Consider the following 27,607-nt stretch of genomic DNA (forward strand, 5'->3'; position numbering starts at 1 on the left):
CAGAACAACAGGCCCTCCGATTTGACACACTGAACTCTGTCTGAGAAGTAGTTGGTGAACCAGGCGAGGCAGTCATTTGAGAAACCAAGGCTGTTGAGTCTGCCGATAAGAATACGGTGAATGACAGACTCGAAAGCCTTGCCCAGGTTGATGAAGACGGCTGCACAGTACTGTCTTTTATCTATGGGGTTTATGATATCGTTTAGTACCTTGAGCGTGGCTGAGGTGCGCCCGTGACCAGCTCGGAAACCGGATTGCACAGCGGAGAAGGTACAGTGGGATTCGAAATGGTCAGTGATCTGTTTATTAACTTGGCTTTTGAAGACTTTAGAAAGGCAGGGCAGGATTGATATAGGTCTATAACAGTTTGGGTCTAGAGTGTCACCCCCTTTTAAAGAGGGGCATGACCGCGGCAGCTTTCCAATCTTTAGGGATCTCGGACGATACGGAAGATAGGTTGAACAGACTGGTAATAGGGGTTGCAACAATAGCGGTGAATAATTTTAGAAAGAGAGGGTCCAGATTGTCTAGCCCAGCTGATTTGTACAGGTCCAGGTTTTGCAGCTCTTTCAGAACATCAGCTCTCTGGATTTGGGTGAAGGAGAAGCTGGGGAGGCTCGGGCATGTAGCTGCGATGGGTGCGGAGCTGTTAGCCGGGGTTGGGATTAGAGGTCGACCGATTATGATTTTTCAACGCCGATACCGATTGCTGGAGGACAAATAAAGCCAATACCGATTAATCGGCCGATTAAAAAAAAAATAATAATAATAATAATAATAAATGAATTAAATTTTAAAAAATTGCGTTTGTAATAATGACGATTACAACAATACTGAATGAACACTTATTTTAACTTAATATAATACATAAATAAAATCAATTTAGCCTCAAGTAGATACTGAAACATGTTCAATTTGGTTTAAATAATGCAAAATTAAAGTGTTGGAGAAGAACGTAAAAGTGCAATATGTGCTATGTAAGAAAGCTAACGTTTCAGTTCCTTGCTCAGAACATGAGAACATATGAAAGCTGGTGGTTCCTCAATATTCCCAGGTAAGAGGTTTTAGGTTGTAGTTATTATAGAAATTATAGGACTATTTCCCTCTATACCATTTTTATTTCATTAACCTTTCACTATTGGATGTTCTTATAGGCACTTTAGTATTGCTAGTGTAACAGTATAGCTTCTGTCCCTCTCCTCGCTCCTCCCTGGGCTCGAACCAGCAATACAATGACAACATCCACCACTACGAAGCAGCGTTACCCATGCAGAGCAAGGGAAACAACCACCCCAAGGCTCAGAGCGAGTGAAGTTTGAAACGCTATTAGCGCGCGCTAACTAGCCAGCCATTTCACTTCGGTCACACCAGCCTCATCTCGGGAGTTGATAGGTTTGAAGTCATAAACAGCGCAATGCTTGATGCACAACAAAGAGCTGCTCGCAAAAAGCAGGAATGTGCTGTTTGAATGAATGTTTACGCGCCTGCTTCTGCCTACCACCGCTCAGTCAGATACTTAGATACTTGTATGCTTGTATGCTCAGTCAGATTATATGCAACACAGGACACGCTAGATAATATCTAGTAATATCATCAACCATGTGTAGTTAACTAGTGATTATGATTGATCGTTTTTTATAAGATAAGTTTAATGCTAGCTAGCAACTTACCTTGGCTTACTGCGTTTGCGTAACAGGCAATCTCCTTGTGGAGTGCAACGAGAGAGAGGCAGGTCGTTATTGCGTTGGACTAGTTAACTGTAAGGTTGCAAGATTGGATCCCCCGAGCTGACAATGTGAAAATCTGTCTTTCTGCCCCTGAACGAGGCAGTTAATCCACCGTTCCTAGGCCGTCATTGAAAATAAAAATTTTCTTAACTGACTTGCCTAGTTAAATAAAGATTAAATAAAGGTGTAAAAAAAAAAAAAGATCTGCAAATCGGCGCCCAAAAATACAATTTTCCGATTATGAAAACGTGAAATCGGCCCTAATTAATCCGCCATTCCGATTAATCGGTCGCCCTCTAGTTGGGCTAGCCAGGAGGAAAGCATGGCCAGCCGTGGAGAAATGTTTATTGATATTCTCGATTATCGTGCATTTATCGGTGGTGACAGTCTTACCTAGCCTCAGTGCAGTGGGCAGCTTGGAGGAAGTGCTCTTATTCTCCAAGGACTACAGCATGCAAATCAGTTTGAAAAAGCTAGCCTTCGCTTTCCTGGCTGACTGCGTGTATTGCTCTGAGACCCTAATCATGTTGTGGGCCTGTTCTTAGGTAGCTTGTTGCCCTCTTGCTGTGCTGTTAATGAGTTACTGAGAGTGTCACTGACTCACTGATGTGTGACTTGGCCACGTGAGAGGTGCGTGCCAGTGTGTTTATGTGTAGTTCACTGTTGTATTGAGTGCTGCTGATCACCTGTAATTCCATGATCCCTCTACAGCACACCTGGTCACATGACCCACCCACAGCCAGGAGCCAAGTGAGTGGAGATGGTCTTCTCGAATGGGAAGATTTGCTCTTGGTCCACAATGTCCTCTTTGATTTCTCAGGGTTGGAATTTCTAAGGCATTCCAGCTGTCCAACCAGTTGATGACACTTAAAATCGAATGAAAATGTTCACATGCACCGAATACAACAGGTGTAGGTAGACCTTAGAGTGAAATGCTTATTTACAAGCCCTTAACCAACAATGCTTTAAGAAGTTTTAAGAAAAACCAGGTGTTAAGTAGATAATAAAAGTAACAAATAATTAAACAGCAGCAGTAAAATAACAATAGCGAGGCAATATACAGGGGGTACCGGTTAGTCGAGGTACTTGAGGTGTATTCCACTGTAAATGCTATAGGTCTATTGTCACAGAGCTTCTCCAGTAGTTTTTTTTTTCTCTTTTTTTGGTAATGCCTCTGAATTCAATGCTAGTGGGAGTTATTACAACATGGGATAGGCCGTCCATGTTTATGTGTGAAGAGTTTGTGGAGTTCAGGACATGAGCCTGCGTGCAGTTTTCTAATAGCTTTGTCATAGTCATGTGAAAATCCATTTGGAAGGAACATTGTGAACTGTTAGGCTAGCTGTAACTCTGGATCTATAGCTCTGCTATGTAAGAGTTCTAGGCTAGTTGATATAGTCTGACCATTTATTCACTTAAGTGTTACGAAGCATAACTGCTGGGTTGCGTAATAACGTCACTGTTTAGGCTGCCAATGGGCTTCCCAGGCAATAACTCATTTTGATCAAGGCCTTATGTTTTCTTTGTGTTCTTCTGAGACCGCTTTGGCCCTATTGGTCTGTCCCTTTGTTTAGATATTTTGTGTGATATCTGACATGCATGTTGCTACTGTACAGCAGCCATACTCGGGACTAACTGTAATAGTGAATAAACATGTTGACATAGGTCTAGTACAAGATTCTAGGTTTCACCAATACAAACCTAACACCTTTGGCTTATTTCAGTAAAGTAGAACAGTAGTCATTTTTATTTTTTTATTTTTTTAATCCCTTTTTCTGCCCAATTTCGTGGTATCCAATTGTTTAGTAGCGGTTAGACAAGATAGTAGCTACAACTCCCGTACGGGCTCGGGAGAGACAAAGGTTGAAAGTCATGCGTCCTCCGATACACAACCCAACCAAGCCGCACTGCTTCTTAACACAGTGCCATCCAACCAGGAAGCCAGCCGCACCAATGTGTCAGAGGAAACACCGTGCACCTGGCAACCTTGGTTAGCGCGCACTGCGTCCGGCCCGCCACAGGTGCGAGGTGTTTCCTCCGACATCACACCCGTTGGCTATGCTGCTCATGCATTGAATTTGCTCCTCAAGGACATCATGGCACTGAAAACAATGGATACACTCTACAAGAGAGCCAAGGAAATGGTTAGGTATGTGAAGGGTCATCAAGTTATAGCTGCAGTCTACCTCACCAAGCAAAGTGAGAAGAATAAGAGCACCACTTTAAAGCTGCCCAGCAACACACATTGGGGTGGTGTTGTCATCATGTTTGAAAGTCTCCTGGAGGGGAAGAACTCCAACAAATGGCCATATCACACTCTGCCGATATGGACAACCCCATCAAGAGGATTCTCCTGGATGATGTATTTTGGGAGAGAGTGGTAAGCAGCCTGAAACCTATAGCAGTAGCCATTGCACAGATTGAGGGTGACAATGCCACCCTGTCTGATGTGCAGACTCTGCTTGCACATATAATAAAATACTTTTGTACTGCCCTGTCCACTTTGCTGTTGCTCCAAGCAGAGGACACTGCAGTTCTGAAATACATCAAAAAGTGTGAAGACTTTTGCCTGAAGCCCATACATGCCGCAGCGTACATGATGGACCCCAAATATAATGGCAAGAGCATCCTGTTTGGAGCAGAGACAAAAAAGGCCTATGGTGTCATCACTACAGTGTCTCGCCACCGGCCTGGTTCTTGGCAGTCTGACGAAGTACACTTCCAAGCAAGGGCTTTGGGATGGAGATGCAATATGGCAGTCCTGCCAGCATATCTCATCAGCCACCTGCTGGGAGGGACTTTGTGGATCTGAGCATCTTTCCCCTGTTGCCTCCATCCTTCAAATCCCACCAACATCAGCCACCTCAGAGCGCAACTGGTACTTGTTTGGGAACACACAAACCAAAGCACACAACAGGCTGACCATTGAAAAATTGGTGGCCATCTGGTCAAATTTGAGGCTTTTTGAGCCTGACAACGAGCCATCCTCAACAAGGTTGGAAAGTGACAGTGAAGATGAGGCCTCAGTCTGATGTTCAAGAGGTGGACATTGAGGAGGTCCAGGGAGAAGACATGGAAGCCTGAGAGGAAGACAGTCTAGAAACTAAAGCTTTGGTTATGATTTTACAGATGTATGTTGAAATGTTTTTGGGAGATGCGATGGATCATTGGGGACCATTATATATTCCCTTTTGTTGTTCAGTGAAAGTCAACTCATTTAATTAAAGTTCAATTTGTAACAAAACATTTTTTTTTTTAATTCTGTTGGAAGGATTTAATCATTTGCAATTATGTCTACTTATGAGGTCTCTCTCTATATGATATGGTAAATATATCCAACGCAAAAAGAAAATCTACATTTAAATGGTATTATATTCCCAAATATTCCTGTTAATTCCCATGGAATGTTTCCATCTCTGAATATTCCCCAAAATGTGCAACCCTGGGTGCTGGTCAGTAAATTGTCCAGAATGACATTTGAAGAAAGAGTGTGGCGTAGCTTGTTTATTGCTCTTACCAACATGGCTGAATGCTTATGTCAACCCAAAGGGTTTCCTGGGGTTACACCTCTAAAGCAGCAGCTATCCCTTTTGACACAAACGGCACAGTAAATAGTCTAATGATTCGTCTCTTCTCTGACACCTCCAGCTCCAGAACTCAGTCCAGTCTGAATAAGGGAGCCTCAAGCTTTTAAGACAATTGGTGGGACGAAGGAGGGGGGCTGCCATATTTCTTCCGCAGTCCTCCCTCAGTGGCTCTAACTTGCGTAGGGTGGGGAGGCCGATTTTTTTATTTTATTTTGTACCCCTCCCTCAGTGGCAATCCTCTGACTTGCATGCAGGGAGCAGCCTTAGCAATGTAACTGTGCCTCCAAAGGCAGATGGTTGGTCGAGCAGACTGGAAACCTCTGGTGAACAATGCGACAGCGAGGCCTGGGGTTCACTGGAGCGCACAATGGCTCCTTTGTGTCCATTCTCCCTGGCCGAAGGGGCGCTTTGTGAGCTATGCCAACTCTATGGGGCCTGCGTGAGCGTCCGGCAAGCTTGGATTAACACTGAGGACTGTTCAATGGCAGCATCCTCTCCTCTCTACCCATCACGACCACTCCCCCTGTATAAATAATGTACCCGACCAGAGCATGGCAGTGCAGGCCTGAGTCCTCACTGCACATGTCAATGTTTGTTCCCCTGCAGGGTATTGTGTGTGTGTGTCGCTGTATGCACACAGCAGTGTCACAACCAGTAATATGCTTGTTAGGTTTCAGCAATGTTGTTGCAGACTTTACTGCATGTTCTGATTTTGTGTGCTTTAAGCTACATCTTTAGTGTTGTGCGTTTCCATTGTTTGTGCACTTGGGAGTGTCCTCTCTGTTGGTGGACTTGGTCTAACGTTGCTTGTATTCATCTGAGAAACTCGAGGCAAAGAAAGCTCTGCAGAATGGCAGTGAACTCTGCCAGCCACTACAAGGGGCGTTTTCACCCCTTCTATAAGATTTGACCATTCAGTCACCTTGAACACAAATGACCTCAATGTCATTCAGCGCAGTGGAGTGACCGACCAACCACATCTTTTGTTTTTTCCGTGTCTCGCTCTCTGGTGGTGTGAGGTAGTGGGAGCGTTTTGTTTTCATAGGCTGGCCTGTAGATCACTCATTAGCTGAGACTTCACTACAGGGCTACAGACTGTGTACTGTGTTGTCAGGCTACTGTGTGTGGTTAGTCAGTCAGACTGCTGGGCAGAGAGTAGAGACTGACTGGGGTCACGCTGACTCGCTGTGTTGCAGCCTACTAGCAGGTTGCCATGGTGACCCCAGTGCTGCCATTCTTCCTGCTGTTTTTAAGTTGGCCGTGTACTGAACTAGCTAGTACAGCAGCAGGCTACAGGAGTTGGGCAGCTAACACCCCGTCTGAGCAGTGCAGACTGGAGACTGGTACGACCTGTCAGACTGACTGCAGGAAACACTCTATCATAGAGTTCAAACTGCTCACCAGAACAGAAGGGAAAGACTTAAACATGTGGCAGTGTGCCTGATTTTAAAGTAGGCGAAGCCAGCTAAATAATATGTTCTATTTGTCTCTCGTCTCTTTTTTGCGTGTTCTCTAATCAGTTATAGAGGCAATGAAATCAACAGTGTGTCTGGGGAGTGGAGTATCAGGGAAGAATACACAAACCCTTAAAACAGCTCTATAACTTTTCCACCAGTAGTGACTTAGCGAAACTTCTCCACTTGCTCGTTCCCCTTGTATTGTGTTAACCATAATAAATAACATTGAGCAACAGTTTAAAAATATTTGAAATATGAAACTATTATTAAAATGCTAAAGAGAACACAGTGAAAAGTCTAGACCTAGTCTGTTGAATGATTGATGACATTGCTTCCAGATTAATGACTGTGTGACCTCTGACATCTCTCTTGCTCTGTCAGAAAAAAGCCAAAGGTGAGGAGCTGTTTGACCAGATCATGTATCACCTGGACATCGTAGAGAAGGACTACTTCGGACTACGCTTCATGGACTCTGCACAAGTACCGGTAAGACCAGAGTAGCAGACTGTCCTAGAGACTGACTTTTACTACCACCCAACCTTGTTCTAAGAATTAGGAAGGGGTTTGTTATGGTTAGATTTATCCACTGAACTTGAATTGCTCTTCTCTGGAATAGGGATTTGAATAACAGTGTGTACAGTTCACATACTATATGGGTTGTCTAATATATATATATATATATGGCTGTTGGAAGGTTCAAGTACAGTTTGTTGCAGAAAGTAAAAATTAAGTTCAGTGTCTATCAAAGACCCAGCAGCCAGGGCAAGCTGATATGGTGTGACGGGCATAGAAGGAAGGAGAGGAGAGAGGTAGTAGGGAGGGAGATCTGGAGAGAGGAATGTGGGGGAGAGAAGTGTGAAATAGGGCTGTGGCAGAGACCTTCCGTTCCCTCATCAGCTTGAGCAGCACCCCCTACCCTACCCCCCTACTCACGCACCCTCCTAAACCCCTGCCCCTCCCTCATACAATTGTTCATGCCTCAGTCTCCCAACTCCCAGACGAGTTACAAATCAGAAATTCCCTTTCTAGTGACACAATCATACTGTGTGTGGTATCCTAGGTGTTTTTGGCCTTGCCCATGCCATGGATTCGCTTGAGTCTAGATGGTTGATTCTTTCTTGTCATTGAAATGTGTTCTTTTCTCGTCTCTTTTGCAGCATTGGCTTGACGTTACAAAAAGCATTAAAAAACAAGTCAAAAGTAAGTATATGTTTTTGACCTCACAATCATTGGAGATACACAAGCTATAGCCCTTCTATTGCCTCTTTTCTGTACCAATGTAGCTCTAGAGATGTATAATGGATGGGTATGTTGATGGAACAGCCAGAAACAGATGGATTTCATTAATGCCATTCTCATTTCAAACCTCTTTCTTTCCTTCCTCTCTTCTGTTCCTCCCCTACCTCTGTGCAGTCGGACCCCCATACTGCCTTCACATGAGGGTCAAATTCTACTCCTCGGAACCCAACAACCTGCATGAGGAGTTGACCAGGTCACCTTGTCGTCGTCTTATTTACTATTCAATAATCACCAATTGTTTTTAGAACATTTCTATTTATTGGGGACATTAATCTGGACTTTTTATGAACAAATGACCCTTTTATTCTCGCAGATATCTATTTGTATTGCAACTAAAACAAGATATCCTGAGTGGCAAGTAAGTAACCTCCCTCACCCACTGTTTTGCTCTTCCTATATTAGATGTACAGTATATTACATTAGTGTAGACTTCATGTGCTTCAATATATTTAACATGGCTGATGTAATGATGTACTTGGCCTATAGACATGTTAGCTATATCTGTTCTGTTGCATCATGATACAGATGCTAAGAGGCTTAGCTACAGTAGTGGATTACACACGTGATGTTGGAAGGAAACTATTTACATCAATAAGTAGATTGTGAATATTAGTATCCATTTTCGCTTACATGGGGATTAGTGTTCATGTTTGTCCAGGAATCCAACACCGGGTTGTTGTGTATTAGCTCTGGAGCGAGAAACGGGCTGTTAGATGCAATAGTTCCCTGCTGAAACAGCTGTGACTGATCTCTTCAGACAGTATCCTTGCCTAGTGTGTACTGTACCTTGTTGAAAGCAACAGCACTCAGACCACAGCATTTTTTCCTACTGAACACTCATCCTTGTATCACAGGTTAGAATGTCCTTTCGACACAGCAGTGGAGCTGGCGGCCTTCTCTTTGCAAGGTAAGAACAACGATGGCCCAATGTCTCGGTGTGGTTGTCATAACTCTTCTTGAATGAGAGCCACCGAGTTGCAGTTTTCTGAGGGGGTGGAATCTTCACTATCAGCAGGGAGAGACCATAGTGCCACAGTAGCCTTTCAGAGCCTATTAACATGGTGGAGTATTTGTGGAAATAGAAGATAATTTGGGTTTATCGCTACCCTCTCTTCAAGAATGTGTGCTGCTGCCGCAGCACTGCCCAGAGGAGTTGGCCCAAATGCTGAGGCTGCAGTCCTTGCTCAGTGTTCCAACTGTAAATGGGCACTCCAGGGTTGTTCTGAATGGAAATGAGCCCCCTCTCTCTCTTCCAGCTCCTCTGTGGGGGTAAATGCAAGCTCATTAGAGCCCAGCTCTCTGCAAAGGCCCCCTAATCCAGCCCTCTCCCTCGTCCCCTCTCACTATCCCCTCTCTCGCTCTCTCTCTCGCTCAAGTCATCCACACCATCACAGCCCCTTTATTTACAGCAAAACCACTTTTTGTTTCTCAAAACTCACTCTTTAGCCAGAACTCTGAATGGCCCTTCCCAAACAAAACGGTCGTGCTTTTAGGTAGAGTAGATATCAGGATTTCAGATTGTATTCTGTTCTGTTTGATGCCTGCTAGCTAAATGTCCAGCAAGTCAAATAATGGACCCTCAAGCAGTTAGTCAAAGCCTCAGATTTCAATGTAACCTACTGAATGTCCGGTCGGTAGCTCGACTCCATTCTGTTTGGCAGCTATGGACGTCTGTCCATATTTCCCACACTTAATTTGATTTGTTGACCAATGACCAGGAGGAGGTGAGGCATTCCCTTCTCTACCCTGTCAGCAACATCCATCCCTGTCAAGGCCCCGACCCCTGACCCTTAGCCCCACGTTGAGCTCTGACACATCACTACTCTGCCTTGGTCTGCAGCAAATCACTGATAACAAAGAGCCTCTCCTCACCTCCATTACCCAGAAAGCATACTGTTGTCCTATTTATACCCCTGCCTGCAGTCAGACAGGGTTATCTCCATGATGCTATGTAAGGAAAGGGGAGTGAGGCATCATTGGATGTCTGTTGCTCCACTTAAATATGATTTGGATGTATTTTAATGTTAGTGTCCTAGTGAGTTTGAGAAATTGAAGCAGGCAACTTTAAAGGAATTATTCAAAATAACAAATGTCATTAATAGCTAACGGGTCATCTATAAATCCTAAATCGGGGACCCAAATTATGGTGATAGACGAATACATACAGCTTCTTATTAGCATCTCTTTCATTGATAAACAATCCCAGACAGCATGCCTTAACCAACCTTCTAGAGTGATTCAGAGAACCCATGTCTGGTTGTGTTCCAGCTGACCTGGGAGACTGTGACCCTGGGGAGCATGCCCTGGATCTGGTGTCTGAGTTGGGCTTAAAGTACTCAGTATGTTACCTGTTGTGTTCCAGCTGAGCTGGGAGACTGTGACCCTGGGGAGCATGCCCTGGATCTGGTGTCTGAGTTGGGCTTAAAGTACTCAGAATGTTACCTGTTGTGTTCCAGCTGAGCTGGGAGACTGTGACCCTGGGGAGCATGCCCTGGATCTGGTGTCGGAGTTCCGCTTCATGCCAGAACAGACTGAGGCCATGGAGCTGGCCATCTTCAACACCTGGAAGGAGTGCAGGTAAAACAATGATATCACAGAAAATGTCTGAGTAACAATTTATGATATCTCCTTAATATGGCATTTTATAAAGCATTTTTTAATGGTAAGGTATTGTAAAGTGTCACCAATGTCTAGAGGTTGTATAGCCGGTCATATACAGCCTTTACATTACTGTGTATACGATGGTTACAGCCAGGAGTTTCTCCTGTATTTCACTGCCTATAGGGTTAGGCTACTTAAGCTTCTCAATTATTTACCTTTCCTTGGGGAGTGTAGATCATCCACCCGCTATATTATTTGATCACCCTTGATGTACTGGGGCTGGGTTATTCCCAAGTATGGTTAGGTTTGCTTATTTTTAGAAATGGATTTAAAGCATGTCTCAGTGTGGGCCGATCTTGACCCCAGGTTACCCTGACTCATGTACTATAGGGGATGTAACAGATGCTAAATCTTGTCAGTGGGTGTTATTTTTTTTTTACCTGGAACACATGCATGAGCTACCTGTGATGTATGACTTCGTCATGGTTGAGATTTTAATGTCACTTATGATTTAGTATCATCAGTCGTGGTTCATCCCAAGAGTCAACATTCTTCACCTTATCCCCTGTTTAACCTAGTATTCTGCCTGTTCTCCCACCGCTCCATCCCAGGGGCCAGATGCCATCGCAGGCGGAGATTAACTATCTGAACAAGGCCAAGTGGCTGGAGATGTATGGGGTGGACATGCACATGGTCAAGGTGAGGACACCAGGATGGGGGGTCTCTCTTATCTCTCTTTGTCTTGCTCTACTTTTTGCCCGCTTTGAGGACAATACAGTGCCACTGACACGGCCTGCAACGAAAACATGCGGTCTCTCCTTCACTGCAGCCGAGGTGAGTAAGACATTTAAACGTGTTAACCCTCGCAAGGCTGCAGGCCCAGACGGCATCCCCAGCCGCGCCCTCAGAGCATGCGCAGACCAGCTGGCCGGTGTGTTTACGGACATATTCAATCAATCCCTATACCAGTCTGCTGTTCCCACATGCTTCAAGAGGGCCACCATTGTTCCTGTTCCCAAGAAAGCTAAGGTAACTGAGCTAAACGACTACCGCCCCGTAGCACTCACTTCCGTCATCATGAAGTGCTTTGAGAGACTAGTCAAGGACCATATCACCTCCACCCTACCTGACACCCTAGACCCACTCCAATTTGCTTACCGCCCAAATAGGTCCACAGACGATGCAATCTCAACCACACTGCACACCGCCCTAACCCATCTGGACAAGAGGAATACCTATGTGAGAATGCTGTTCATTGACTACAGCTCGGCATTCAACACCATAGTACCCTCCAAGCTCGTCATCAAGCTCGAGACCCTGGGTCTCGACCCCGCCCTGTGCAACTGGGTACTGGACTTCCTGACGGGCCGCCCCCAGGTGGTGAGGGTAGGCAACAACATCTCCTCCCCGCTGATCCTCAACACTGGGGCCCCACAAGGGTGCGTTCTGAGCCCTCTCCTGTACTCCCTGTTCACCCACGACTGCGTGGCCACGCACGCCTCCAACTCAATCATTAAGTTTGCGGACGACACAACAGTGGTAGGCTTGATTACCAACAACGACGAGACGGCCTACAGGGAGGAGGTGAGGGCCCTCGGAGTGTGGTGTCAGGAAAATAACCTCACACTCAACGTCAACAAAACTAAGGAGATGATTGTGGACTTCAGGAAACAGCAGAGGGAACACCCCCCTATCCACATCGATGGAACAGTAGTGGAGAGGGTAGCAAGTTTTAAGTTCCTCGGCATACACATCACAGACAAACTGAATTGGTCCACTCACACAGACAGCATTGTGAAGAAGGCGCAGCAGCGCCTCTTCAACCTCAGGAGGCTGAAGAAATTCGGCTTGTCACCAAAAGCACTCACAAACTTCTACAGATGCACAATCGAGAGCATCCTGGCGGGCTGTATCACCGCCTGGTACGGCAACTGCTCCGCCCTCAACCGTAAGGCTCTCCAGAGGGTGGTGAGGTCTGCACAACGCATCACCGGGGGCAAACTACCTGCCCTCCAGGACACCTACACCACCCGATGTCACAGGAAGGCCATAAAGATCATCAAGGACATCAACCACCCGAGCCACTGCCTGTTCACCCCGCTATCATCCAGAAGGCGAGGTCAGTACAGGTGCATCAAAGCTGGGACCGAGAGACTGAAAAACAGCTTCTATCTCAAAGCCATCAGACTGTTAAACAGCCACCACTAACATTGAGTGGCTGCTGCCAACACACTGACACTGACTCAACTCCAGCCACTTTAATAATGGGAATTGATGGGAAATTTTGTAAATATATGTTACTTACCCTACATTATTCATCTCATATGCATACGTATATACTGTACTCTATATCATCGACTGTATCCTTATGTAATACATGTATCACTAGCCACTTTAAACTATGCCACTTTGTTTACATACTCATCTCATTTGTACATACTGTACTCGATACCATCTACTGTATCTTGCCTATGCTGCTCTGTACCATCACTCATTCATATATCCTTATGTACATATTCTTTATCCCCTTACACTGTGTACAAGACAGTAGTTTTGGAATTGTTAGTTAGATTTCTTGTTGGTTATTACTGCATTGTCGGAACTAGAAGCACAAGCATTTCGCTACACTCGCATTAACATCTGCTAACCATGTGTATGTGACAAATAAAATTTGATTTGATTTACTGGTATAAAAACAAGACTCTAGTGGAGATTAAGGAAGGTAAGTAAACTGTAACACTGTGCTGAATGGCTGTGTCTGTCCCTTCAGGCTCGAGATGGAAATGACTACCAGCTAGGACTGACCCCAACTGGAGTCCTGGTGTTTGAGGGAGAGACCAAGATAGGCCTGTTCTTCTGGTAAAGACCTGTGGCCATACTTGATCTCTACCTGTGTCTCTACTAGTTCAAGGACTTGTGGGTCTTGATCACTATCTCTCGTTTAATTGTGTGCTTTTCCGTGTGTGTCCCAGGCCCAAGATCACCCGTCTAGACTTTAAGAAGAGCACGCTGACCCTGGTGGTGGTGGAGGATGACGGAGAAGAGGCTCAGGAGACCGAGGAGGTAATGGACCAACCCTCTGCCATACACACACACAGTGGGGGCAGCCATGATCCCTGCTCTTACCCCCTACTATTTTCTACTGGGCAATCTTCCCATACACTTATCCTTACACTCAACCTCTCTGAGGGCCCTGGTGTAGCTGGGGATAGTTGTTTCCACCTGGGTCTGAAGTATCCATGCTCACATCCTGTTCTGTTTATCATGCTGCATTACTCTTCCATCATGTTGTTCTATTGTGTGCTGCCTTAGTGAATTATAGTAGCTGGTGTTGAAATGTCACTTTTCTACCACTACTTTTCAATACAATCCAAAGCCCCTGTACTTTTCTGTAAAGCTCCTGTCATTGCAGAGAGAGCCCTGCAGTTTTCCAGTCTCCTCAGGAATGGTCTTAATGTCACCTGTTACCTAGGCTAAAAACTGAAAATGATGTCTATGACTAAGGATAGTTGATTAGTCATGCTCTCTTTATGTTGTGGTAGTACTATTTGAAATGTGTAGGCTATACTTTCTGACCACATAATATCAGTAAAGGCAGTTACTTTGTTACAGTCCAATAAAAGGGCTTTGTATTGAACTGAAATTGAAAACCGCCTTCTTACAGTATACCACTGGAGGCTGGAGCAGAGCTCTACAAAGCTGCTTTTATAACAATGTGCTGCAGGGGGGAGGGGGGAGAAGACAGGCAGGCAGACCGATCGCTGCCCACACCTGCCCGCCCGTCCGTCCAGCATCACTACTCTAGACGGTTCTGACTTGGAATATGTTGACAACTACAAATACCTAGGTGTCTGGTTAGACTGTAAACTATCCTTCCAGACTTACATTAAGCATCTCCAATCCAAAATTAAACCTAGAATTGGCTTCCTATTTCGCAACAAAGCATCTTTCACTCATGCTGCCAAACATACCCTCGTAAAACTGACCATCCTACCGATGCTCGACTTCAGCGATGTCATTTACAAAATAGCCTCTAACACTCTACTCAATAAATTGGATGCAGTCTATCACAGTGCCATCCGTTTAGTCACCAAAGCCCCATATACTACCCACCACTGCGACCTGTATGCTCTTGTTGGCTGTGCCTCGCTTCATATTTGTCGCCAAACCCACTGGCTCCAGGTCATCTATAAGTCTTTGCTAGGTAAAGCTCCGCCTTATCCCAGCTCACTGGTCACGATAACAACACCCACCCGTAGCACGTGCTCCAGCAGGTATATTTCACTGGTCACCCCCAAAGCCAATTCCTCCTTTGGCCACATTTCCTTCCAGTTCTCTGCTGCCAATGACTGGAACGAACTGCAAAAATCACTGAAGCTGGAGACTCATATCTCCCCCACTAACTTTAAGCACCAGCTGTCAGAGCTGCTCACAGATCACTGCACCTGTACATAGCCCATCTGTAAATCGCCCATCCATCTACCTCATCCCCATACGTTATTTATTTAGCTCCTTTGCACCCCAGTATCTCTACTTTCATACTCATCTTCTGCACATCTATCGCTCCAGTGTTTAGTTGCTATATTGTAATTATTTCGCCACTATGGCCTATTTATTGCCTTAGCTCCCTTATCCTACCACATTTGCACACACTGTATGTAGACATTTTCTATTGTGTTGTTGACTTTGTTTGTTTATTCCATGTGTAACTCTTCTTGTGTGTGGCACTACTTTGGTTTATCTTGGCCAAGTCGCAGTTATAAATGAGGACTTGTTCTCAACTAGCCTACCTGCTTAAATAAAGGTGAAATAAATCAAATATGGAGGGAGACGGGCAGCAGCTCAAGCAGCCATGTAGTGTAGGACATTTCCAATCAGCTGGCTGGCTGCCTGCCTATACCCAGGAATCAAGATGTGTTCATTGGACTAGGATGTTTGCGTATCTGTGAATGGGTGTGTATGGAGATCAGTATAGCCCAGGTCAGTTCTGAAGCCGAGGCATATCTTTGGGTAGGTTTGTTGTTCCCTATTTCGTGTGAGGGAGGTTTCTGTGTGTGGGAATGAATGTGTGGATTTCCACACACCTCCTAGGAGGACATGTCCTGTCTCTCTCCGAGGCTGCATGGCCGGACTGGCTCATCTCCAGGGAGAGTCCATTAAAGCATCAGCTCTTTCCCTCCGGCATCTGTGGCATCCACAGCCTTTACTGCAGCTCCTAGCACTCCTTTAGACCAGGCTGTCGAGCTGTTAATGTTGAAAGACCCCCCCCGCCCGCCCGCCCGGATCGGCTAACGAGGCTTTGGCACTGGTTGTCTTTCTGTCTGTCAACTACACACTGCTGAACACCTGGAAGTGGGAGTTCACTCTATGGTCAAAGATACTTCACCTACCTTGTCAAGATGTTTTCAGACATCTGAAGTCATTTGTTGTGTAGATGCAGTTATACGCTATGCCTCAAACCCAAATGTTTTGGGAAAGAACTGAATGAGGTTTGTTTGAAGCAGTAATCAAATGAATCCTGCAATACACAGTAGATGGATGTGACTCCTAATATTCTGTAGTGCTGCGACATGTACAGTATGTAGATGTGATGCCCTCAGGTAGAGAGGAGGAAAGGCTAGACAGTGTTGTAATGGGGGACAGTAGACTAATTAAAATCATTACTAGTAGTTGATGGGGACTGCTGCTCAGCCAATTTGACAGCTGACCACTTGGAATGTGTTGCACCATCGCAATGTGGCCCGGGTCTTTACTTTGGGACCACTAATCTCTGGTGTGTGTGTGTGTCCTACACTGGACTGCACATTCTCGCTCTCAAAGGTATTCTGGTTCTCATCTCCCGAGGTCTTTGTTTTGACGTCTTAATCCGCCCTGTGAATGTATTCTCTTTGTGACCCTGTTCCTGTCTGAATTAATGAAGGACTATTAGCAGAGCACTGAATAGAGCTGGTTAGCAGCAGAGTAGAGCACTGAATAGGGCTGGTTAGCAGCAGAGTAGAGCACTGAATAGGGCTGGTTAGCAGCAGAGTAGAGCACTGAATAGGGCTGGTTAGCAGCAGAGTAGAGCACTGAATAGGGCTGGTTAGCAGCAGAGTAGAGCACTGAATAGGGCTGGTTAGCAGCAGAGTAGAGCACTGAATAGGGCTGGTTAGCAGCAGGGCAGAGCACTGAATAGGGCTGGTTAGCAGCAGGGCAGAGCACTGAATAGGGCTGGTTAGCAGCAGGGCAGAGCACTGAATAGGGCTGGTTAGCAGCAGGGCAGAGCACTGAATAGGGCTGGTTAGCAGCAGGGCAGAGCACTGAATAGGGCTGGTTAGCAGCAGTGCAGAGCACTGAATAGGGCTGGTTAGCAGCAGGGCAGAGCACTGAATAGGGCTGGTTAGCAGCAGGGCAGAGCTCTGAATAGGGCTGGTTAGCAGCAGGGCAGAGCACTGAATAGGGCTGGTTAGCAGCAGGGCAGAGCACTGAATAGGGCTGGTTAGCAGCAGGGCAGAGCACGGAATAGGGCTGGTTAGCACCAGGGCAGAGCACTGCTGAGAAAGTTGCTACTCTGCCATAACTGATTAGGACACGAGACGAAGTTTAATGTGCCTCGTCGAGGTCTGGTGGAAAATTGCGTTAATGAGGAAGTTATTGGGAACTGCAGGGCATGCAGCCTTTCTCTGCATGGCCATGAGCTGATTCAAATGAGGGAAACACAGGGAATAGGGTTGTTGTATATTGTCAAATTCATCCACATCGGCGGGAAAGAGGAGACCTACTGTACTAACCAGTTCTTATTGCACACTCAGCTTGTCTGGAACCATAACCAATCAGGTAACTTCTTATGGCTTGGGGGCGGTATTGAGTAGCTTGGATGAATAAGGTGCCCAGAGTAAACTACCTGCTACTCAGGCCCAGAAGCTACGATATGCATATTATTATTAGATTTGGATAGAAAACACTCTATAACTGTTTGATTGATGTTTGTGAGAACTCATATGGCAGGCAAAAACCTGAGAAAAAATTCGACCATGAAGTGGGATATCTGAGGTTTTGTAGTTTTTCAACTCTTTGCCTATCCAAGATAGTGTAAATTTCCGATTGCACTTCATAAGGCTTCCACTAGATGTCAAGTCTTTAGAACCTTGTTTGATGCTTCTACTGTGAAGGAGGAGAGAATGAGAGCTGATTGAGTAAGAAGTCTGCCAGAAGGCCACGAGCTCATTCAGGTACGCTCCTGTGAGAGGTAGCTGCGTTCCATTGCATTTCAATTCTCCGGTTGAAATATTATTGAAGATTTATGTTAGAAACATCCTAAAGATTGATTCTATGCATCGTTTGACATGTTTTACGAACTCTAATGGAATTTTTTAAAACTTTTCGTCTGGCCTGCGCGTCGTGAATTTGGATTTGTGAACTCAAGGCGCGAACAAAAAGGAGGTATTTGGACATAAATTATGGACTTTATCGAACAAAACAAACATTTACTGTGGAACTGGGATTCCTGGGAGTGCATTCTGATGATCATCAAAGGTAAGTGAATATTTATAATGCTATTTCTGACTTCTGTTGACTCCAACATGGCGGATATCTGTGTGGCTTGTTTTGGTCTCTGAGCGCTGTACTCAGATTATAGCATGGTGTTCTTTTTCGGTAAATCTTTTTTGAAATCTGACAAAGCGATTGCATTAAGGAGACGTTTATCTAAAGTTCCATGCATAACTCTTGTATCTTTTATTAATGTTTATTATGAGTATTTCTGTAAGTTGATGTGGCTCTGCAATATCACCGGATGTTTTGGAAGCAAAACATTACTGAAAGTAACGCGCCAATGTAAACTGAGATTTTTGGATATGAACTTTATCGATCAAAGCATACATGTATTGTGTAACATGAAGTCCTATGAGTGTCATCTGATGAAGATCATCAAAGGTTAGTGATTTAATTTGTTGTATATTTCTGCTTTTTTGTGACTCCTGTGTTTCTCTGTGACTAGGTACTGACCTAACATAATCAGATGGTGTGCTTTCGTCGTAAACCCTTTTTGAAATCGGACACTGTGGTGGGATAAACAACAAGTGTATCTTTAAAATGGTGTAAAATACTTGTATGTTTGAGGAATTTTAATTATGAGATTTCTGTTTGAATTTGGCGCCCTGCACTTTCACTGGCTGTTGTCATATCGATCTCGTTAACAGTATTTCAGCCATAAGAACTTAAAACATGTCTACAACCAGGCTCATTTTTCCCGTCCACCATATGCTGTTTTGGGGCTCTGTTTTTTCTTCAGGAATAAACTTTAGGCCCTAGTTATAACATGTGTTTCCTACCAGTGCTTCATGTCAGTGTGTTTCCTCTGTTTCCTGTTGCTGTGACACAGTAGAGTTTTGCTAATGCTATGTTTCTGTCTGTCTCCGTCTCAGGGTAAAGAGCAGGAGCACACGTTTGTGTTCCGTATGGACCACCCCAAGGCCTGTAAGCACCTGTGGAAGTGTGCTGTGGAACACCATGCTTTCTTCCGGCTCCGCGGCCCGGTCCAGAAGGGATCAGCACGCTCTGGATTCATACGCATGGGATCACGCTTCCGCTACAGGTAGCTACTGAACAGCGTGTGTGCGCTCTGCTTAGCGTTTGCTCTGCTTAGCGTTTGCTCTGCTTAGCGTTTGCTCTGCTTAGCGCGTGCTCTGCTTAGCGCGTGCTCTGCTTAGCGCGTGCTCTGCTTAGCGTTTGCTCTGCTTAGCGTTTGCTCTGCTTAGCGTTTGCTCTGCTTAGCGTTTGCTCTGCTTAGTGTACGTCTAACTGGATTCAGTCCACACTGCACAAGTCTCAACACAATTTTTATAATGCATGTTTCATCAGCTTGTTAAAATTCCAACAATTTGCACACATGACAAATCCTCAGATTATAATTTTAATAGGACTCAACACACCATATGTTCTCATTAAGCTGACTGTGCCTAATGAAACTCGCTAAACGTCCAACATTCACCTTGGTCCGTTGTGTAATAATAGCTTGTCTTGCTGCAGTGTAAACTACGCACTGCTAAAGCAGCAACTGCATGCTCTCTCTGGGGCCTTGTTATTTCAAGGTGGGGTGTTTCTAGTTGGATGGTTACAGAGTTCAGCAGCGGTCAGTCCCGTGTCACAACACCTTGTCGAGGAGTTGAGATCTGAATGCCACCCTGGGGGTATGAGGGAGGGGACTGGTGCACCCTTTGTGTTTATTTTTCTTCTGGAGTACCCCAGCAGTGGTTACAACAACACTGATTCTCTGTCTACTCAACTCTAGTACTTGGCTATATTCCATATGGCCTGGTGTGTTTCCATCCTGACCATGTGGCCTGACCAGTCAAAACTCTGGACTCAACGTAAACCATTCTCATCGATTTAAGGAATCTTATAGCTTGCTGTTTTCATGTAGTCTTTTCTGCCTCTATCTGAAGTTTATTCCACTACTGAACTTGACTCCAATAACCCTCTTTTTCCTCATTACAACCATTACAATTACATGTGTTTGAATTCATGCTTTCTCTTCAACTGGATCTAGCTTAGGATTTTCATTATGTTATTCCCTTTGTGGATCCTGAGCCCCAACAGAAGTTCCAGTCGTTATCTGAATCAGTCCTGGTGGTCTGATTGCAAGGGAGGTCTAACCTCCCTATCTCTGCCTGTTTTCAGTTTACGCTTGGCACTCACTACCTGACTGTCCCCTGCCTGCTGGGGGGTTGGTTGGGTTCGCTCTCATTCCCCCTCCCTGTGTATTGTTCTGGGTTGTATTCACTAGGAAAGAAACCAAATGAAATGGGGAGGGGACTACCTGAACTTGTCCAAAATTAAAGGCTTGTTTACCTCTTCCCTTTTCAAACCATCTTGCTATGGTGTGTACTAATGAATATGACCTGTTGTCCCCAGTGGGAAGACTGAGTACCAGACCACCAAGGGCAACAAAGCCAGGAGGTCTGCATCGTTTGAGAGGAGGCCCAGCCGACGCTACTCCAGGAGGACCATGATGAACCGGGGTGGGTGGATACATGTTTTATACAGTACACAGTATAATATACTGTTTATGGGTCTTTCTATAAGCTAGTGAGGATTTCCTACACCGGACAACTTGTTACAACTGTTAAGTCATTTATAATAATTAGCCAATACTTAAGGTCATTCCATGAATATATAAGAGGGGCTCATAACTATATTCTATACAATTCAAGACTGGATTTAAAGCCTGTTTAACCCTTTTGTCATGGTTGGTGTCTTGATGGATTTGTATGACATAAAACATTCCTTTTCTGTCCTTACATTTATGACAGTGTAAGTTAAATCATATATTAAGCATTACTCAGCTAAATTAGACATTGACCCAGTAAGAATCCTGAATCTAGCTGTCGGACAGTTTTTTTTGGGGGGGGGGGGGGGGGGGGGGGGGTTGTGGAGATCTTAGAAATGCAGTGTAACTACATTTTGTGTCTCCTTATGTTTTGGGGTGGAAACTGTTTTCATTGGCTCACAAATCCAAAATGATGTTTGCGATTGTAAAATCGAATGCTTCTAACTGAAAGTCGCCTTACCTTGATACTTAACCTAGATGCTGGTATTAACTTGGTTCTTCAATAATGATACATAATACTTATTGGACACGCATTTGGTGTCCAGCAATTTTTTAAAATGACAGTCAAATGATGAACTGATTTTGTGATAGCACTGATTTTAGTGAGGAATGTTCAAAATATTTTGGAATCATTCGTTATGCAGGTGAAGACAGTTGTGCCTGGATCCCTAGAGAATTGATGTTGGATCATCTGTTGTCTGCTTGATTTACAGCAGGGTCTCGTTAGATTTGACAGAGAAAACAGCAAGTTAATTACTTAATATTTTCATATGTTTTTGTGCCTCGGATTGGACACCGAGGCTACTGTGCTACTGTTTTTGTGCCTCGGATTGGACACCGAGGCTACTGTGCTACTGTTTTTGTGCCTCGGATTGGACACCGAGGCTACTGTGCTACTGTTTTTGTGCCTCGGATTGGACACCGAGGCTACTGTGCTACTGTTTTTGTGCCTCGGATTGGACACCGAGGCTACTGTGCTACTGTTTTTGTGCCTCGGATTGGACACCGACTGCTTTTCCTATTAATTATTGTGGATATAATGACGACCAATTACATCGCCTAGTGGGCTTATTCACATGACCTGGTAATAAATAACAAATACATGTTTTCCATGTTACACCTGCAATTTTAAACAAGGGGCTTGAATTTTTGGAAAAAGCCTACCTTGATTTCCTCAATTTTAGTGCTTGAAAAGTAATTTTTGAAGCCAATTTATAAGTTCTCCTGCTCTCTCATAATTATCTGTGGTTTCATTGCTGATCGTATTTTGTGAGAGATGTTGTTTGTTTCCTGCCGCTTCAATTGAATGGTTTTGCTCTACTCTGTTGCGGTTAAACCGCTAAGTACACGTGGAACTGCATGAAAATCCTTTTGATTTTGTTACAAACTTTTTTGAAACTTTTATCCCAGTGTTACACATCGGCTACATTATTTATAGAAAGACCCTTATACATCATACCTGACTAATTTTGATGTTCTTTCTCATTATTTCCCAGGAGCCAACAAGCCCCAAGAGTAAGTACTTTTATTTTTTCAAGAACTGGATATTTGGAATGGGCACTGATCAGTGAGTAATCTCTTCCTCTAGCTGTTTGTTATGAATATCTCTCCTCTGTCGTTGTAAGACTTGACTCATCTCACTGTGATTAACATGACACACACACACACAGAGTGAGAGACGCGCGCACACACAAACTATATCAGAGTTCTTCACACACAGTCTGTACCCCTCTTGCCTTGCGTTGGGAGTCTTTATCTCTCCTGTGTGCTGGGGGAGGCGAGCACTGGTTATCATCACAACCACACATAGTATAGAGTGAGGACTGCGAGAGCTGTCTGCCACAAGAAGTTCTTGCTCTCTGTACAGTGTGTGATCAGTGTGCATTGTTTTATTCCCAAGATTTCTTTGTGTGTGTGTGCTGCTGTGCTCTTTCAGGAAGTTACCTTTTTTACATAGCAACAGCAATAAAGCATTGTGAGTGAAATGTGTACATGTAGAAGCCTAAGTGTTTTTGTCTGTTAGTTTTACTCAAATTTTATTCATTTATTTAACTCTTATTTAACTAGGCATGTCAGTTAAGAACAAATTCTTATTTACAAAGATGGCCAAACCCGGACAACGCTGGGTCAATTGTGCTCCGCCCTATGGGACTCCCAATCACGGCCAGTTGTGATACAGCCTGGAATCGAACCAGGGTCTGTAATGAGATGCACTGCCTTAGACCGCTGTGGGAACACCCAAATTATTACTATTAGGGAAGGGTGGTAGGGTTAGGGGGAAATAATAAAGGAAAAGATATATATAATATAGTTATATAGTTGAAGTTTACATACACTTAGGTTGGAGTCATTAACTTGTTTTTCAACCACTCCATAAGTTTCTTGTTAACAAACTATAGTTTTGGCAATTCGGTTAGGACATCTACTTTGTGCATGATTATTCCAACAATTGTTTACAGACAGATTATTTTACTTATATTTCACTATCACAATTCCAGTGGGTCGGAAGTTTACATAGACTAAGTTGACTGTGCCTTTAAACAGCTTGGAAAATTCCAGAAAATGTCATGGCTTTAGAAGCTTCTGATAGGCTAATTGACATAATTTGAGTCATTGGAGGTGTACCTGTGGATGTATTTCAAATCCTACCTTCAAACACAGTGCCTCTTTGCTTGACATCATGGGAAAATCAAAAGAAATCAGCCAAGACCTCCAGAAGAAATCAGCCAAAATTGTAGACCTCCATAAGTCTGGTTCATCCTTGGGAGCAATTTCCAAACGCCTGAAGGTACCGTGTTCATCTGTACAAACAATAGTGCGCAAGTATAAACACGATGGGAACACGCAGCCGTCATACCGCTCAGGAAGGAGAAGTGTTCCGTCTCCTAGAGATTAACGTACTTTGGTGTGAAAAACTGCAAATCAATCTCAGAACAGCAGCAAAGGACCTTGTGAAGATGCTGGAGGAAACCGGTACAAAAGTATATTTATCCACAGTAAAAAGAGTCCTTTATTGACAACCTGAAAGGCTGCTCAGCAAGGAAGAAGCCACTGCTCCAAAACGATTTGCAATTGCTCATGGGGACAAAGATCATACTTTTTGGAGAAATGTCCGAAGAAGACCATCCCAACTGTGAAGCACAGGGGTGGCAGCAACAGGTTGTGGGTGTGCAGGAGGGACTGGTGCACTTCACAAAATAGATGGCCCATGAGGAATGAAAATTATGTGAATATATTGAAGCAACATCTCAAGACATCAGTCAGGAAGTTCAAGCTTGGTTGCAAATGGGTCTTCAAAATGGACAATGACCCCTCAAAATGGACAATGACCACAAGTATGACCCCAAATTTGTGGCAAAATGGCTTAAGGACAACAAAGTCAAGGCATTGGAGTGGCCATCACAAAGCCCTGACCATCACAAAGCCATGACCTCAATCCTATAGACAATTTGTGGGCAGAACTGAAAAGGCGTGTGTGGCAAGGAGGCCTACAAACCTGACTCAGTTACACCACCTCTGTCAGGAGGAATGGGCCAAAATTCACCCGACTTATTGTGGGAAGCTTGTGGAAGACTACCTGAAATGTTTGACCCAAGTTAAACAATTTAAAGGCAATGCTACCAAATACTAATTGAGTGTAAGTATGTATACTTCTGACCCACTGGGAATGTGATGAAAATAAATAATTCTCTATACTATTATTTATATATTATATATATATATATATATATATATATATATATATATATATATATATATATATATATATATATGGGGGATTGGAAATGATGCAGACAATTACATTCATAGAAGCCACCATCTATATGCAGTGTTGAAAGCCCCACCCCACCAAAGAAAAGCATTGGGAATATGTCATGGAAGGAAGTGGTAGGCCTAATTTATAGAACACAATCAGCCTGACATCCTCTTCTCACCAATCGTCATGTTATCATGCATCAGGGTTATACAGTGCCTTCAGAAAGTATTCAGACCCCTTGACTTTTTCCACATTTTGTTAAGTTACAGCCTTATTCTGAGATGGATGAAATAAAAACAATTCCTCAGCAATCTACACACAATTCCCCATAATGACTAACTAAAAAAAGTTTTTTAGAAATGTTGCACATTAAAAAATATATAAGTATTCTGACCCTTTGATATGAGACTTGAAATTGAGCTCAGGTGCATCCTGTTTTCATTGTTCAAACTTGAAATGTTTACAACTTGATTGGGGTCCACCTGTGGTAAATTAAATTGATTGGACATGATTTGGAAAGGCACACACCTGTCTATGTAAGGTCCAATAGTTGACAGTGCATGTCAGAGCAAAAACCAAGAGGTCTAAGGAGTTGTCCGTAGAGCTCCGAGACAGGATTGTGTCAAGGCACAAATCTGGGCAAGTGTACCAGCAAGGAAGGTCCCCAAGAAAAGTGACCTCCATCATTCTTAAATGGAAGAAGTTTGGATCCACCAAGACTCTTCCTTGAGCTGGCCGCCAGGCCAAACTGAGCAATCGGGGGAGAAGGGCATTGGTCAGGGAACCCGATGGTCACTCTGACAGAGCTCCAGAGTTCCTATGTGGAGATGGGAGAACCTTCCAGAAGGACAATCAATCAGGCCTTTATGGTAGAGTGGCCAGACTGATGCCGCCACTCAGTAAAAGGCACATGACAGCCCACTTGGAGTATGCCAAAAGGCACCTAAAGGACTCTGACCATAAGAAACAAGATTCTCTGGTCTGATGACACCAAGATTGAACTCTTTGGCCTGAATTCCAAGTGTCACGTCTGGAGGAAACTATCTTACATTACTCATCTCGTATGCGTACACTGTATCTTATACCATCTATTGTGTCTTGCCTTTGCCGCTCGGTCATTGCTCATCTTTATATGTACATATTCTTATTCCATCCCTTTGGATTTGTGTGTAGTTGTTGTGGAATTGTTAGATATTACTACACTGTCAGAATTAGAAGCACAAGAATTTTGCTACATTCGCAGTAATATCTGCTAACCAAATTTGTGACCTATAAATTAGATTTTTTTAAATTTTTTACCTGGCGCCATCCCTACGGTGACGCATGGTGGTGGCAGCATCATGCTGTGGGGATGTTTTTCAGCGGCAGGGACTGGGAGACCAGTCAAGATTGAGTCAAAGATGACTGGAGCAATGTACAGAGTGATGTGATGTGATGTGACAATTACATAGTCATGACATCATTGCTAACTAAATACTGTGATTGATAATGCTCACTTCACGTTGATTGTCATGGCGACGAGTGATTAATCAAAGGCATAGCGCTCTGCGACATTGCATGCCAAAAACATGGGTCCTCTATAGCAGCCTTGACATGGCAGCCATGTCTTATAGTGAAAGAAAAGTGTGATGTGATATGCTTCAAGGTTATCAACGTAAGCTCTTAAGGCTGAAAGGTTAAAGGGTTACGCTGTTAAAACAAAATGACCATTTACTGTTTTAGTGAATGCTCTCTCTCGTCTCCCACCTCTCTCCTCTCTTTACCAGTCACAACAATGGAGTGAACCCCAACAAAGACACTAAGGTATGTTGCGGTTCTTGAACCCGACTGAGACTAGTTTCCCAAACACACTAAGCCTGGTCTTGGACTGGGAAGAACTTTCTATGGAGAACTTTACATTGAAAATGCTTTTTATTCTAGAACGAGGCATAATCTGCATTTGGGAAATTGTCCTTTGGACTCCCACCCATGATCCAATGTCCTAACCTCTGTCCCTCTGTTTCTCCCCCAGCCACTCCACATCAGAAGCCCCTGGTCTCTTCCTGTGGTCAGCCCTGCTCCCTCAGTCTCCACCAGCAGCCCCATGGAAATCGAAACCCTCCCCAGGAGTCCTGGCGGTGGCCAATCAGAGAAGAGGTGAGCAACTCGCTGTTCTAATGCCATAAGAGCGTTACGCTGCCTAATCTGTCCATCCTGCTGTCACTTGGTAGTGCGTGGTTGACAAGGAGCTTGCATCCCAAATCACACCCTGTTCCTATAAAGTGCACTACTTTTCATCTGGGTCCTTTTTCTTCTTTTTTTTGTCACATACACTGGAAAGGTGCAATGAAATGTTGTTTTACTGGGTCAGCTATAGTAGTATGGTGCCCCTGGAGAGAATTAGGGTTAAGTGCCTTGCTCAAAGGCACATCAATAGGTTTTTCACCTTATCGGCTCATTTATTCGAACCAGCGACCTTTCGGTTACTGTCCCAACGCTCGGACCTCTAGGCTATCTGCATGCCCAAAAGTAGAGGGAATAGGGTGCCATTTGGGATGCACATAAAGGCTATGCCTAGTGCCTGTTCTGCTCTGGGACAGCTAGTAACCAGACAGATACCTGGGCCGTGTTCATTAGGCAACAATTGGAGGAAATTGGACTGCAACAGGAGTGGGACTACCTGGACTTGTTCAATAAGAATCACACATTTTTGTTTTCACTTGAAAAATGTTTTGAAACATTTTCCATTGCATGCCCTAATGAACATGACCATGGCTGTATTATGCACATCCTGGAGCTCTCAGGAAGTAGGGTGGTGGTGGTTTTGTGTGAGTGTCTGTGTATATATGGGGTACAGTGAGTGACGAGAATGTGAATGGTGTGAATGTTTGGCAGTTTTCTCTGACACTGAGCAGATGGCTAGTGGTGGTAGTCCTGCTACTGCTGCATTGCTGGTGGCCGTGGCCCCCGCTGGCTTGGCAACAACAAACTCTCTCTTCTAAGAAATACCTCATCCCTTTCCTCAACCCCCCTTTCTCTTCTAAACGTTATCCCCAGAGGATTACTGTGCAATGAAAGGGGGTCTGCTTTAACTTCCTGAAATGTCTGCA

At 44.3% G+C, this 27,607-nt stretch overlaps 1 protein-coding gene across 11 annotated transcripts in view; it reads left to right on the forward strand.

Moving 5' to 3' along the window:
- Positions 1–27,607, forward strand: part of LOC110520209 (band 4.1-like protein 5) — a 48,208-nt gene that overhangs the window by 2,811 nt on the left and 17,790 nt on the right. For all 11 annotated transcript variants that reach the window (XM_090229944.1, XM_021597367.3, XM_021597372.3 and 8 more), the window contains exons 3-16: positions 7,153–7,257; positions 7,929–7,971; positions 8,185–8,263; positions 8,384–8,428; positions 8,925–8,977; positions 10,527–10,647; positions 11,283–11,370; positions 13,442–13,530; positions 13,644–13,734; positions 19,077–19,246; positions 20,566–20,672; positions 22,258–22,276; positions 26,285–26,321; positions 26,530–26,654. In XM_090229944.1, coding sequence (XP_090086070.1) covers positions 7,153–7,257; positions 7,929–7,971; positions 8,185–8,263; positions 8,384–8,428; positions 8,925–8,977; positions 10,527–10,647; positions 11,283–11,370; positions 13,442–13,530; positions 13,644–13,734; positions 19,077–19,246; positions 20,566–20,672; positions 22,258–22,276; positions 26,285–26,321; positions 26,530–26,654 — 1,172 coding nt within the window. The remainder of the gene's footprint in view (positions 1–7,152; positions 7,258–7,928; positions 7,972–8,184; positions 8,264–8,383; positions 8,429–8,924; positions 8,978–10,526; positions 10,648–11,282; positions 11,371–13,441; positions 13,531–13,643; positions 13,735–19,076; positions 19,247–20,565; positions 20,673–22,257; positions 22,277–26,284; positions 26,322–26,529; positions 26,655–27,607) is intronic.

Source organism: Oncorhynchus mykiss, chromosome 3 (assembly GCF_057628025.1).
Source record: "Oncorhynchus mykiss isolate SJ-2025 chromosome 3, ASM5762802v1, whole genome shotgun sequence".
Taxonomy (NCBI): domain Eukaryota; kingdom Metazoa; phylum Chordata; class Actinopteri; order Salmoniformes; family Salmonidae; genus Oncorhynchus; species Oncorhynchus mykiss.